The sequence below is a fragment of the Ruditapes philippinarum genome, unplaced genomic scaffold (assembly GCF_026571515.1).
Source record: "Ruditapes philippinarum isolate M1 unplaced genomic scaffold, ASM2657151v2 ctg8269_1_1_1_1, whole genome shotgun sequence".
Taxonomy (NCBI): Eukaryota; Metazoa; Mollusca; class Bivalvia; order Venerida; family Veneridae; genus Ruditapes; species Ruditapes philippinarum.
In genome coordinates this window covers 25,980-40,824 of record NW_026865629.1, presented here as the reverse complement: position 1 = coordinate 40,824, position 14,845 = coordinate 25,980, and the positions used below count along the sequence as shown (strand labels likewise).

Here is a 14,845-nt window from a genome sequence, read left to right as displayed (position 1 = left end):
AACACTGTTTGTTATTCATGACATTTCATATAGAACTTCAAAGGTTCTTTTAGTTTTTAGTAATCTTTTACCTAGGATTATTAAAATCTCCATTTTTTTCCCATCTGAACTTTAATTGAATTGATTGGTTATTCTATGCCTGGTCATATCAGACTGATTTCTGTATCTTAAATTTATCAGTCTGATTTTCTATATTTTAAAATATATCAGACTGATTTTCTATATCTTAAATTTATCAGACTGATTTTCTATATCTTAAAGGAGAATAGAGCAAAATATCTGATGCCTGTAGTTTAAAAAAAATGTTCTTTACCATTTGAAATACAGTAGATTACCAAAATACGTATTTGAAAGAAATATCTCTGTATATGTTCTCTAGGGAGAATGATGCTCGCACTAAATTGTAAAAGTCCTAAGATAACAGAATACGAATTTGCGCGGAAACATAATATTCTGGTTATGTACAAAATTCATGTGTGTTAAATAACAGAGACAGCTAATCTTACAATTCTTTTTAAGAATCTTTCATAGAATTAGAAAAACAAGTTTTGCTCTATACAATGTATAAATAAATAAATAATACGTTTCAATATATATCTATATACATGTATATTCTATATCTTAACTTATCAGATTGATTCTTCTGCAACATAAACTTATTATATTGATTATTCTTTACATCCGCTTGTAACAGCTTGTTTCACAGTTTCTTGTCCAATCAGAGAGGAAAATATCAAATCAAAATTGAAAAATATAATTATTCCAATGAAAACAGTACGTGACACGTCGTTTGAAGGTGGGGTTATTTAAAATATCATTAACATATGGGCATCATAATCTGAAAATAAAACATGTAAAATTGTATTTAGTAACAAAAATATAAAAAACAGTTTATTCAAAGCCCACCTCTGCATTAGGAATGAAACTCAATAGCAATTAGAATGGGAAACCTTTGCTCAAACGCAGATTCATGCTTGCTTGTGTGTTTGTAGTTCCTCTGTCCATTCTCCCCTTTCCGTAAGTCTTCGGATTATAGACGTTCCGATTGCCCATTCTCGCCCAATAATTATTTTTCTCTTTTTTGCATTTTATTCCTTTGTCGTCGTCGACTTTGATTTTTCAAATAGGCCTGAAAAATAAGATTAAGATGTGATACTTGGACATCCATTACCAATGCATTTTACTATACTGAGTATGTACTGTAAAAAACGGTGGGAACAAAATGAAATTAATTGCCCCAACTGTCTTGATTATGTGTGAAAATATCGGACGGGGCCTTACGCAATCGATGGATGCATGCATGGATGGATGGATGGATACATACATGTACATGGATGGATGGATACATGGATGGGTGGTGGATGGTTTAGAAACAAATTTAAAATCTTAATGCATTTATGTTCAATAATCAGTTTGTGAATATATGATCTATGACCAAGATTAAGTACGAAGTTCATTAATTTATTATGTACTACCTGGAGTATATCTTTTCAAAAATTAGTAAGACCATGACACCAACAATAACATGAATAATCAGAATGATAGATAAGGGCCATCACCAGAAGTTTCTTGGTGTTGAAAGTGATATAATCACGTTTCGTGTCCTTGCATTATCCTTTTGATCTGACGAAATTGCCATGGAATCACCAGACACAGGCTGATATCAAGTGAAAAACTTAGACATTTAATTCAAGAAGTGGGAGTCTTCGTATACAGGAGAACACGTACAGATCTATAAATAAATGGAGAGGAAGCTATGACGTTATACATCTAAAATCTTTATCAGAGATTTGTTATCCTGCAAGTTCACATTATTGTGAGATTTCCAAGCCCATGTTTGACATGAAATTTTTTTCTGTAATACGCAATATATAAGTATCTGATGAGAATAATACGCCGTTTAATGCATGAAATTCTATTGTCATATTGAAAGCTTCGTGATCGCCCGGAGAGAATCGCAATGTTTCGATTGGTAAACGGACAAACATATTTAGGTCAGCACTAATCCTTTTCTATCCAATTGATCTATATAAACCCGATAACCATACATTTGTTTGTGTGGCACTACAAAGGTCAGTGAGACGTGAAACAATAGTTTACTTTAAACGGCCTTTTAGTGTTGCTTAGCACATAGAAACTATGTTCTTTTAATTAAGGTATGCATGGATTATATAGATACATACCTACATTGCTAATTAATTCATATGTGAATTATTAGCAATAATTTAATCAGTTGTTGAGTCATATACGCATTTAAACTGCTACGTTATTGTTTAAACTATCAAAAGTTACAATGAGTGTTTCAATGTCAGTACTTCAGATTTAACCTTTTTCATTCTTGATTGGAATATACGTGACGGTTGGGACTATGAATCCAACTCCTTACCCCGTTGATGTACCAAGTAAGTTGATTTTGTAAATTTTACAATAGTTTTCTTTAGTATTTGCATTAGAGATTAATGGGTCCATTTAATTTGTCCGTCTTAAGAGAAGTCCCCAGAACAAACATTTCAACAATTCTTAATAAAATAAAAGAAAATCTTAGTGGTTAGAAGCAAATTAGTGTTCTTTAAAGGACAACTCACCGACTATGATAATTAAGTGATCTCTTTTTTTTTGAAAATCTTTCAACCTTATACTTCTGTAAGAGAATGTGATTAGTCTTTGTCACCAGTATAGAACAAGACATGCTGTCAGACCAGGCTCTTTACCGTTGGAAGCTTTTTTTGTATTTTGATGTTGAAAACACCTGAAACTTGAATGGACTGTTCCAAATTCAAAGGAGGGCAAGATCATTATACAAATTCATCAGGTTAAGGGTTTAGAGGAAGAGGGCGGGGCACTTGTAGCCAAAGCTATGAATCAGATTTATGTTGTTTTTTTTTAGATGAAGATAGAAAAAAATTATATTACAATTGCTGAGTTACAATACTCTGCGCACGTGACTTACGTTGACAGAAGTCCATGATTGTAACGGAAGCATTAACCAAATATACTTTGAAACATTCTCAAAGAAATGCAGAAGATTTTTATTTGTAACAATCCGTATACACGATGAAAAATACTCTCATGGGATGCATATATAACCCTTTTAAGCGTGTAGACATTCCTTTTTCTTTCTTTTTTGATATCATTTTCATCAGCAGTTTATCATCATCATCAACCACAACCACAACCATCATCATCATCGTCATCGTCATCATCATCGTCGTCGTCGTCGTCGTCGTTGTCGTCGTCGTCATTATTATATTTTTTTATAATTATTATTACTTTTATTATTATTATTTTTATTATTATTATCAACAACAACAGCCATCATCATCATCATCGTCGTCATCATCATCATCGTCGTCGTCGTCGTCGTCATTATTATTATTTATTATTATTATTATTATTATTATTATTATTATTATTATTATTATTATTATTATTATTATTATCATCATCACCACCAACGATCATCATCAATCCATCTCCTCCTCAACAACAACAATAGAACACGTTCTATTTTTCTACAAGTTTTTGGCTGTCAAGACACTGATAACACCGGTTTGACACAAAACATGTGCCCGAAGGTTTGATAGTGCTGTTATTTTTATTATTTTCTGACTTTTTGGTACATGCCCTTTGAATTTCAGTAAATGATTACAATGTCTTGGTCAAAGGAACAAATTAATACGCTGATACACAGAAGAGCAAAAAATAAATAAATAAATAAAAATAAATACATTGTAAAAAAATAAAAAAGAGCTCTTTTTCAAGTAGAGTCAAAATGGATTTAAAATGATCTTGTTCATTTAGTGAATAACTTTCATCAAATAAAGAATTTGCATCAAAATAAATTTTTGTCACATTTTTTCAATTTTAAAAAAGAATGAACGCATTTCATTTACTCCATTCTGTTTTAGCTAATTGCATCATTTTCCCGCTTTTTTTCACATATTTTACAGAAACATGATAGTCTTGCAAAGACAAAGGTATAAATCCTGGGCTATCTTAATGAGACATTTCAGTAAAAATTGTGCCTGAAAAAATGTTGAAAGGGCCATTTATTTAGCTTATCTAAATGTGACATGTAAGAAACTTGAATAGGTGTAGACACGGCCTAACAACAACAACAACAAGAAAACATGATAATTATTGCTTTTATATTACTTTTCTTTATCTAATCATTTTTTTAAATGTGTCAATATATAGTGTTACATTATATCCTATTACATCCTAACCATTTGGAGAACTTCGGTTACTTGAACTAGATAATTACATTGATATAAAGTGTTATCAAGGTATATAGATAATTGTGTAACAGTACGTTTCGTTATCAAAGCATTAGTCAATAAAAACCTTTCAATACACAAATATCCTGTAAACATCTAATACACAAATATACAATATATAACGTATATTTGTCATTGATAAAATAATTTGTTTACTATCACCCATGATTAACCAGGTGTGTATTGCCTGGTTCCCGCTTACCTGTAATTTTAACCTGGCAGGTAACCAGTACAGGTAAGTTAATAAAAGGAATGCGACACTGTTCTATTTATAGACCACTTGATCATAACACAATACCGTAACGCTTTTTCAAATATGGCGTCTTAAGGACATGATTTTTTAAAGTATCGCATCATATTAAAGTCGGATTTATTTTATTTAAGGAACTAATTAAGGTAGGTGATAATTTGTAGCCGCGTTACTGATGTTTTATATTTATCATTAAGGTCAATAGCGAGGTTTGATCGTGATTAAACAGCCCTAAAACCATATTATATAATGATATTGACGAAGTGCGTAACTTTAAGCAATCCTTACGGGAAATTTGTAAAATTTTGTTGCATTTTACTGTTATCTTGCCCTGGGTAATAACTTATTCTCACCTGTTGATTGGCCCTTTGATCTTTCATCATCACCTGGGGCCATTAAACTGACCATTAAATTGAAATTGAGAGGTCAATTTGCATTTCAAAGTGACCATTCATGCCTTAGTTTGACCACAATGTATACATGTTTCCGTTATTCGCTTTATTCAGGAGTTATTCCAAACTATATTTGAAATAATTGTGATGATTTTGGACATATGTAAATGTGAGATTTGGATTTAAATTTTAATACACTGAGGTTGATAATTTAGTACATAAAAAGTACATTAGTGTGTACATTTCGACCAATTATACAGTACTGTAGGGATATATCAATGAATTCGACTGCAAATATATCCTCTACAACAACCGGATTTACGGAGAAGAGAGTCATGAACCAAACATGGTTTCCTCGAGTTATATTTACAACAGTACGAGGTTTGTTCACAAAATATACTTTGATATTGTTAAAGTAATCCTAAATTTGATGTATATCTTGCACTGAACAAATGGGGATTTAGCCCATGCCATATGGACTCAGTCACTACTGGGCGGACACTGAACCACATCGCTAAAAGGTTAATCCAACAAGCAAGAGTGTTTTTGGAGCCGCCTTTACCTATAATCACAAATAAGTCATACAAAATTATTCATATTATGGAGTCTTAAAAGAGCCATCTTAATATATTAAGGGCGAGTCCTATTTTTCCCCATGTATGTAAATGGCAAGCCATGAAGGTAGGAATCAAGTGTTTATGGTCCAACACTCTTTGAAATAGATTATCCTGTTTGTATAGTTGTTGACATTATTTCCCCCATTGACATGCGCTGCATATATATATTAAGATCATTAAACTTTGAACATTTAATTCATTTCAGGTAGGATTGACCTTTCATTAAATTGTTCTGTATTTTTTCTTGACAATTTCCTTCCCATGAATTCTAACCTTAACAAAACAGAGGTATTCCAGAACCCATTCTAGACGTCATATAATGATTTGACTATAGGTAGGAAGAACATTAACATACAACAAAGCAGATACTGATTGAATGGTTTATTGAATGCACATAATTTGAATACGTGAATTTCCCATGACGTGACCATAACACAGACAAAATAACCCCGGGCCAGTTACCTTCAGACCATTGACCTACGAAATGATCGATGAGTAACAAATGTATCTGATCATTGGCTCAGATACATATATGTACTGGTATCGTTAAGTTTGCCGTCATGGCTCTCGAGTTACATTTGAATCCGCTTATTTAAAATTTAGGAATACATTTTAAAGAGAATCGTATTGTTTTACATGGCCATATATTTCTTCATCCTCCTGGAAGGGGGTGGGGGGTCCTCACACACATATTTTAAAGTATTTAAAGTTAATTCGTTTGAAATAAGGGAAATTATTCACGATACCTTTAAATTTGCATGAAATTTCCTTCGTTAAATCGCATGCATAGATATACTATCATGACTATAGATCTTCTATTCAATTTCAATTCAATGCAATGTTTTTGTCTGATTGCTTAACTGTAAAATTCAAGGTAATATTCAAATGGACATACAACCAAAAAGAAATAAATATTTTGATCATCTTAATTGAAAAGCTTACAAAGAAAAGAAATTGATGACACACAAAATCGTGACCTACCCAGTACCGACTGTAAACATAGTAAAGCCGTTTATGACAAATACTACATGTATTTGTGATATTTATAGTATTATAACTTATTTCACCGTGCTATATCATATGACAAATACTTTAATGCTTTTGATATTTATTTTTTATATCCTTTTGTTGTACAAGTTATGTTTTCCTTTTAAGTTACGCAAAATGGTCACGTCTAGTAAATAATCATTAAAATTTATCACTTTAAGATTGGTGTGGAGAACAGGAAGTCTGTTTGGAATAGGCCAATTTTGTTTCCCCTAGTCAAAAAATGCCAAAATTTCCCCCAAATACATTATTTTTCCTTGCAATGCCCAGCCGATTTGTACGGAATGCCGTTAGGGCCATCGCATATGAATGTGTTGATCTGAAACGCGATAGTCGATAGTACGATGGTGAAAACGCGAAATCACGAAACTACGATGGTGAAAACGCGAAATTACGATGATGAAAACGCGAAATTACGATGATGAAAACGCGACAGTACCATACTACGATGAAGAAAATGCGATAAACTATCGTGTTTTCATCATCGTACTGTCGAGTATCGCGTTTCAGATCAAATCATTCATAGGCGATGGCCCGAATGGCATTCCGGAATGCCGTTAGGGCCATCGCCTATGAATGTGTTGATCTGAAACGCGACAGTCGATAGTACGATGGTGAAAACGCGAAATCACGAAACTACGATGGTGAAAACGCGATAATACGATAATGAAAACGCAAAAGTACGATGATGAAAACGCGATAGTACGATGATGAAAACACGACAATACGATGGTGAAAACGTGATAGTACGATGATGAAAACACGACAGTACGATGATGAAAACGCGATAGTACGATGGTGAAAACGCGAAAGTACGATGATGAAAACACGATTGTACGATGATGAAAACGCGAAATCACGAAACTACGATGGTGAAAACGCGACAGTACGATGGTGAAAACACGATAGTTTATCGCGTTTTCATCATCGTAGTATCGTACTGTCGCGTTTTCATCATCGTACTATCGCGTTTTCATCATCGTAATTTCGCGTTTTCACCATCGTAGTTTCGTGATTTTGCGTTTTCACCATCGTACTATCGACTATCGCGTTTCAGATCAACACATTCATAGGCGATGGCCCTAACGGCATTCCGTAGTACGGAATGCCACCAGAACCATGACTTAACAGCAGCTGACGAAGATCAGCTTGATGTTAAATTTAATGGACGAAGACAAAAAAGCTTTCAGTATACTGTTTGCTTTGTAGCCTACCTTGCATGTTAAATTGAAATGAATTAAAAATTTGATCAGTGTATGGTGATATTCCCTTTTTAGTTGTTAGCGTTTTCATTTTGCTGATTTATAGCGCTATATTTGTCTCCTTCAGAAAGCCACAGGTTGTGTTGAAAATTTCATAAAAAAAAACACTGCGTATAGATTGAAGCTCGTATAAGGCTCGTTCAACCAGTCAAACTGAAAACCCGGCGTAAAGAAACATGTGTTTATATTTAAACACGAATAAAAGTGGGAAAAGAGCTCAAATTAATAGCTTTTCCTATGTTTTCAATTATAGTAATTATGCAGAAACATTAAATAACCCTTTTACGAGTTTGCACTTGTCAACGTGCAGACGACATGTAATAGGCTCGAATATGTCAGTAAAAACAACAACAACAACAAAGCGGTCAACGCAACATATGTCGTCCAAAACATCATCTTTTTGCGCGCAAAGTGAGACTTCGACATTTATAAACCTGTAAATTTTATAATAACCTACATGTACTTGCATTTGTGTTAATCGAGTGACAATGAATAAGAGTTTTTCTGCATTTTTGTCAAGATTATAAAATTTTGAGAAAAAAAATGAACATTTGAGTGCTTCCTTGATAACTGATGTACAGAAATATATTTGTAGTTTTGCATTCCTTTACTGCGTCCAGTACATAATTTATCGAGCGTGCTGTCTCCTCTGTCAGCTCTTGTTTTTCTAGATTATATAATATTGTGGTAATGAGTTATTCTTTTATACATGCATTACGGACCCGTTTTCTCCACATTTCTGCGGGTACGAATATACATTAGAATGTAAATCTCATTCACTGGAAATGAAAAACTTTCAAGGTGCATATTTCTATATAATGTCATTTCCTTAATATTACTATTATTTCAACATTCTCAGTAAATGTTTTATAAGAACATTTGAGGACGATCTTGATAAAGGGCTGGAAAAGTGAACTTGCGTGACCTTGGAGACATGTGTAAAATTTTGTCATGTAGTCGAGACATCCCATTATAATAATGTTAGTACATGATGTCAGTCTAACAGTACTTGTAGCTTAATAAATTATACATTTCACCGGTAGTTAGTTACATACAGATATAATGTGTACCATACATCATAACACTTGGTGCATATATCTACATTTGTTACATTTTTGTGTATTTCGTTTAACTTTTGTTCATTTACAAGAAAAAAATTTCATTTCTGTTACAAATGTCATTTCCGTCAACATGTGAATTTTTAAATTGTGTCACTGAAATACACTACTATCATCATCATCATCAGCATCATTATCCCTATCATAATTATCGTCATTATTATCATTGTCGTCGTCGTCATCATTAACACCATCATTATCATCATCTTCAAACACTAATACCTGACATTGACTATGCTGTCATAACTTATCACTATCACCACTACCATCATCTTTATTATCATGATCACCGTCAACTTTAACATCATCATCATCATCATCATCGTACTACCACCATCGTCGTTGTTGCTATTAGCACCATCAAAATCATCACCGTCGTAAGCCTCATCATCATCATGCTCACCACAATCATCATTAGCAACAACAACAATACCGTCAACAACAACACCCATCATCATTATCACTATCGTCATCATCCTTCAACTTTGTATTATGTTATCAATGATAGTATTGAATAAAAATCAAAGATAATGTTATAATTATCATTCCAGTAGTTATTTTAATTGTCAATACTTTTATTAATATCATTACAACACTAACCGAGTTCCGTAATATAAATCATCTCTACGTCTATTTACAGGTCAGTACCCATACATGTCGGACGGTGGCGGGGGCGGAGCCTCGGCGGGCATATTCGTCGGCGCCGGGGTCGGAGGTTGCGCCTTGATTGTCGGCGTGATAGCTCTAGTGATATACTGCTATATGAAAGCGAGGAAAGAGAAGGCGAACACAAACATGACAAAATCAACTGATGTATTTTCAACGGGTAAATACTAGTCGTATAGCTTTTTCTCCAAAATGAAAAATGTTTACATACATGTTCCCTGTTAAAAAAAAAAGATCAAACAAAAAAAAAAAGAACAAAAAAACCCCATAAAATAACATTATTTAACAATACGTACACTTTTTAATGGAAAAAAGGAGAGTTCTATTGGTGAAATGATGTGTCATCTTCAACGCCATGGTCTACAGCCCTATCTGTGCTTTATCGTTATAACTCATATAAAGTTGTAGCAATAATTATTAATACCTTTTAACGTTTCGTCTCGCCAGGAATAGTATATTTGTACATCCGTCTATGTCACTGGTTTCGTTGGTTTTGCGACATATATGACGGTCTCATTTTGTGAAGTAATACTGATTGTTCATGTACTATTTGAATTGTCCTAATATTAACAACAAAGGTTAAAAGTTAAAACTAAATAATTATTGATACACTATAATGTATTGTAAAAACGTCTTAAACTATGTGATAATTTTTGAAAAGGCTTCTTACTTATTTCTTACTGTTTCTTTAAAGTCTCTTGCTATTTTCATGCATTTCGTATAAGTTGATGTTTAATTGTTATAAACATTGTTGATGAGGTTTTACTGGACAGGATCATGCCAGGAACGCCTTAATTAGGTCATTATTTCGGGTACTAGAAGGTATACATGGGTAGAATCAGCTGTCCAAATATAAGCTGGCTGGATAGCTGCCTCACATACATGGTTCACATACATGAAATATATGTGAACTGTTATATAAGACGATACTTTCATTTAGGATACTAGTGTCTGACTGGAAATTGTCAAGCAAAAAGCCATGCCTGGACTTATGGTACTAAAGTTAATGTTATCCTACTCAAACATTTGATTGGAAGTATATATGAAATCACAGCTAGGTCTATTCAATTAAATGTGCACTATGTCTTGCTATAACGAACACCTTCTACATTAGAGTAGCCAACGTATTTTATCTCGCACCTTTCTTGTGAAAAATGGAAGTACATGTGTAGTTTCATTTATCCACTGTTCGTCAGGCACTATAGTTATGCTTGAAATAGTTACTAACATAATAACTAAGATAACATTTTTGTTTTTATTTCAGCGGCATCAAATACCCAATACGACTACCCCCAGCGTTCAAAGGTCAATCAGTTTCCTGACCCGGAAGCGGCAAGACGAAGCAGACGACGCGAACGTGGCCACGATTCTGGACACTCAAATCCAGCTTTTACGCGGCATAGTTCTGACACCTCTTCTGTAAGCGATGCTGACGGAAGAGATTTATCCCCACCACGTGTCCGTCGACCTCGTGGTGGCCAGGTCAATGACGCGTTTTCTAGTGAATCTTCATACGAGGATTCGTCGAGTGTGGATGATGAAGTGGTTGGAGGAAATTATAGAATGGAACGCGAGACAGACCGGGAACGCGATAGGAAAAGTCGTAGCTCTTACAAAAGAGCCACGGGTAGGCAAGATGAAATCGATTCCAGGAATACAGGTGGAAGGTATCGTCGAACTGAAGATGAATCTCAAAGAATGTCAAGACGTGAAGACTTTCCTAAACGAAATCCGCGTAGTGATTCGCCACTCACTATTGAAACTCTCGAAAAGCATGAGAAGAATTTAGCGCGTCGTGATAGTAAAGAATGGGATGACCAAAAAGCATTTAGAAATAAGTCCAAGAAACGAGATTCTTCTCCATCAAGAACATACGAGAGTTCAGAGGCCACGGGAGCGTCTTTGACCACTGAAGGCACTGATTTTACAGCTACAACGTCTTCATCGCGGTTTCAAAAGAACCCAAGTCTTAGGCGAAATTCACCATCGAGGTCTAGCTCACACAGGAGATACAAAAACAATGAAAAAGACGAACAAGGTCGTAGAAAACCTAGGCGAACTCGCAGTAAAGATCGCAGCTCGAGCAGTGATAGACATGATAGGTCAAGGTCACCGGGAAGTGCGGGTAGTTCTAGAAGCGGAAGCGGAAGTACGCGGAGGTCAAGATCGTCTTCTCAAAGGGAAGCCAAACGAATTAATAAAGAACAAGCTATGCTTCCTATTTTTGCTGACATGAAAAAGAAAAGTTCAGCCGTTTGATCTAAGCATCTTGTTAGGTTCAATAGATTTATTAAATAGTTACAAATATGTATTATATACATCATCTATGCAATATTTACTACATTTGTAGGAGTTTTAAAACATTGTTTAAATTGATAGAAAAAATCATATATAAAAAAGACACTTTTTCAATTTCCTAAAATCGTGTGTTTTGGTCATAGAAAACAAACGTGATTTTAATACAATAAACTTGTTTTAAATAGCTTTATAAAGTTATATTTAACTTCAAGTGCAAAACTTCAATATATATTGTTAGATTCATATTACACACTTTACTTGAGGTTAAATGCTTTCCAACTAACATTTAGCCACGTTTCAAATTATATTAGCGGAGTATGGTGACTGATCTGTGCCAGCTCATATTTTTGCTCCATGGGGTGCCAAGCAAAAAAAAACCCCAAAAAATCGCCACTGATTTTTTTGTGGGTAAAATGTTGATAAGTCTTATTTTTGTCCAGCACAAAGAAAATACGACATGGCACAAATCAGCCACCATAGCAGAGGCCAGGGATGATTATAGGAAAGGTGTGCAATATTAACTGACTAACAGACACCTCTTGCAGAAACTGGTGACTCATTTCATTCACAGAAACTTAATTGACTGTCCGGATAAGTTTCAATTAATAATCAATTTCAAATCCTTATTTAATAATTATATTACTCAAATCTTATCAGTAAGCAACTAAGATGGTACATTAGTTCTAATAAATGGCTTTGAAAATGTTAAAGGACCAAACTTTAGTGAGATTTTTCCTATATTTTTATACCAGTGAATACATGAGCATATATATATATCTTTTAATTTGATCATTAATGATTAATATCATATATTATATATTTTTATTTTTATATATTTAAGTGTGCTACTAATACTATTTTATATTTGTATATAGGCATGTAATATATGCATCATTAACACAATTATTGTATATTGTATTATATTTGTTATATATTTTTACCTTGTGTAATTTCATTACATATGACATTTTTACGTTGTTCTTATTTGATTCTATATATCTTACATGTACGTATTTCTGTTTATCATTTATCTTTTCATCATCGGTAAAACCAATGTGAAAGACAACCAGTGAATATATAGAGACCACAGTTACAAAATCTGAATATCTTAACTTTTTGAGACCACTATTTTCACATTTTTATTACATTATTTGAAATGACAAATTTATTTTTAGCATGTTTTATCTTTAACAGATAAGGTGTAAGAATATCAAGTTCTTTCGTGATCTGCTTATTCATTGGATGAATTTAAAATTAAAAAAGTTCCAATCACAAATTAATAAAAATCATATAGTGGTTATAAAGGCAGAACTTTACTGTCACAATATGTCAATTCTTTGCTGCATTTCACAAATTTGAATCAAAATAAAGGTTATTCTACGTCCAAATCTTTACAAAAAAAGTTTCAAATAACATATTTTCATTAATTTTTAATGATATTTCATAATAAGTTGGAATGGAAGTGTTTTTCTTTAATTTTCTTTTCATATTTTATATTTTCACACTCTTGTATTTCTTCAATGATGCCATATTTGTTCAAGAATATCATGTACATGTATTACTAATCACTGTTTCGGAATATATTCATTCATAACAATATACATGTATGATTGACATTATACATGTACAATCATGACTATATTTTTCTTGTAAAGAAGTATTTATTTGTCTTTGCTTTTAGAGAGCTTTTTTTAATACTGACTACTACTGACTGAACACAAAGGGACCCGGCACATTGTGTTGGGATAGTGTAAAAAAAGTTATTCTGGAAAAAAAAAACTTTATATATAATATATAGACTATATATTATATATACAGTATATATTTTATTTTTTGGAATTACTTTTTTACACTTTCTCAACACTGTGCTGGGTCCCTGTGACTGAACATTTAAAGTAAATAAATTATACAAAAATAATCATTTAAACCTGCTAAATTTGTGTAATGTATTTGTACTTTTTTGAATTTGGAACAGTCTATAAGGGATTTCAGTTTCAAATGTAAAAAATTGATATCACCACCCCTTACATTGACAATGGACTGTTCCATATTCAAAACATTATAAGTCCATTTTACAACTTTGGTAGTTAAAGGGTTTAAAGGCCCATTATGCCTCAGATCACAGGTGCTAGTGGCATTGATTTGACCTAAAATGTGTTTGACCTTGTTATTTATACAATAAAATATCAATATATTAAAAAAAAAAAAAAAAAAATTCACTGTTATATTATTAATAATATTACAGTGAAAAAAAAATTTTTTTCTAATTTTTTTTTTTTTTAATATATTGATATTTTATTGTATAAATAACAAGGTCAAACACATTTAAGGTCAAATCAATGCCACTAGCACCTGTGCCTCAGATATGCTGTTATTTTTATTTCTCAAAAACTTTTTATTTTTGGTATCTTGTTACAGTTTCAAAAGAAATACTCATTTGCCACAACTGATGATGAATTATCTTTGGATTTTTTTGCTCTTTTGGCAATTGGTATAATTATAGTGAATTTGTATTTTGCACGGAAGTCAAAATACTTTTTTGTTTACATTTTCTACCTTTGCGACATATTACTGCATATTCAGCGCTATTTTCTTCAGCTGTTTAACATCTTACATGCTCTAAATATATTATTAAAATATTATTAAACACATGTTCAACATTTCTAAACAATTAAAAAAATATGTATTTCTGAGAAATAATGTGCCTTTAAAAAAGATTTGATATTTGTTTTAGGATATCACATGTCAGTACTATTATACTCTCTAGATATTTTTAACTTTTTTATTTGGACAATTACTAATTATTTTTTTTTTTACACATTTCTTCATTTTATTTGGATCATTACCAATTATAGTATCAGAGATATTTTCTTCAAACATAATTTTCAGTCGTTGCTATTCGATTTTTTTTATCATGC

The 14,845-nt window shown here is 32.6% G+C and overlaps 1 protein-coding gene across 3 annotated transcripts; it reads left to right on the top strand.

Annotated features, from left to right (window-relative positions):
* The first annotated feature begins 2,273 nt into the window (after window positions 1-2,273).
* On the top strand, window positions 2,274-12,492 carry LOC132729833 (serine/arginine-rich splicing factor 6-like). Of its 3 annotated transcripts, none has more exons than XM_060715663.1 (3): window positions 2,274-2,402; window positions 9,604-9,789; window positions 10,894-12,492. In XM_060715663.1, exons 1-3 carry the CDS (start codon window positions 2,369-2,371, stop codon window positions 11,886-11,888), a joined length of 1,215 nt encoding a protein of 404 aa, XP_060571646.1. In that variant the 5' UTR covers window positions 2,274-2,368; the 3' UTR covers window positions 11,889-12,492. The 3 variants fall into 3 exon arrangements, with proteins under 3 accessions (XP_060571646.1, XP_060571647.1, XP_060571645.1); XM_060715664.1 differs by lacking the exon at window positions 2,274-2,402 and adding an exon at window positions 4,550-4,673; XM_060715662.1 differs by lacking the exon at window positions 2,274-2,402 and adding an exon at window positions 5,038-5,300.
* Window positions 12,493-14,845: the final 2,353 nt, after the last annotated feature.

Excerpts from the sequence above, each read along its gene's own strand:
- LOC132729833 (XM_060715662.1), top strand. The coding sequence starts at position 5,198 with ATGAATTCGACTGCAAATATATCCTCTACAACAACCGGATTTACGGAG. Across the intron at positions 5,301-9,603 it reads TATATTTACAACAGTACGAG|GTCAGTACCCATACATGTCG; the intron begins GTTTGTTCACAA and ends GTCTATTTACAG. Across the intron at positions 9,790-10,893 it reads AACTGATGTATTTTCAACGG|CGGCATCAAATACCCAATAC; the intron begins GTAAATACTAGT and ends TTTTTATTTCAG.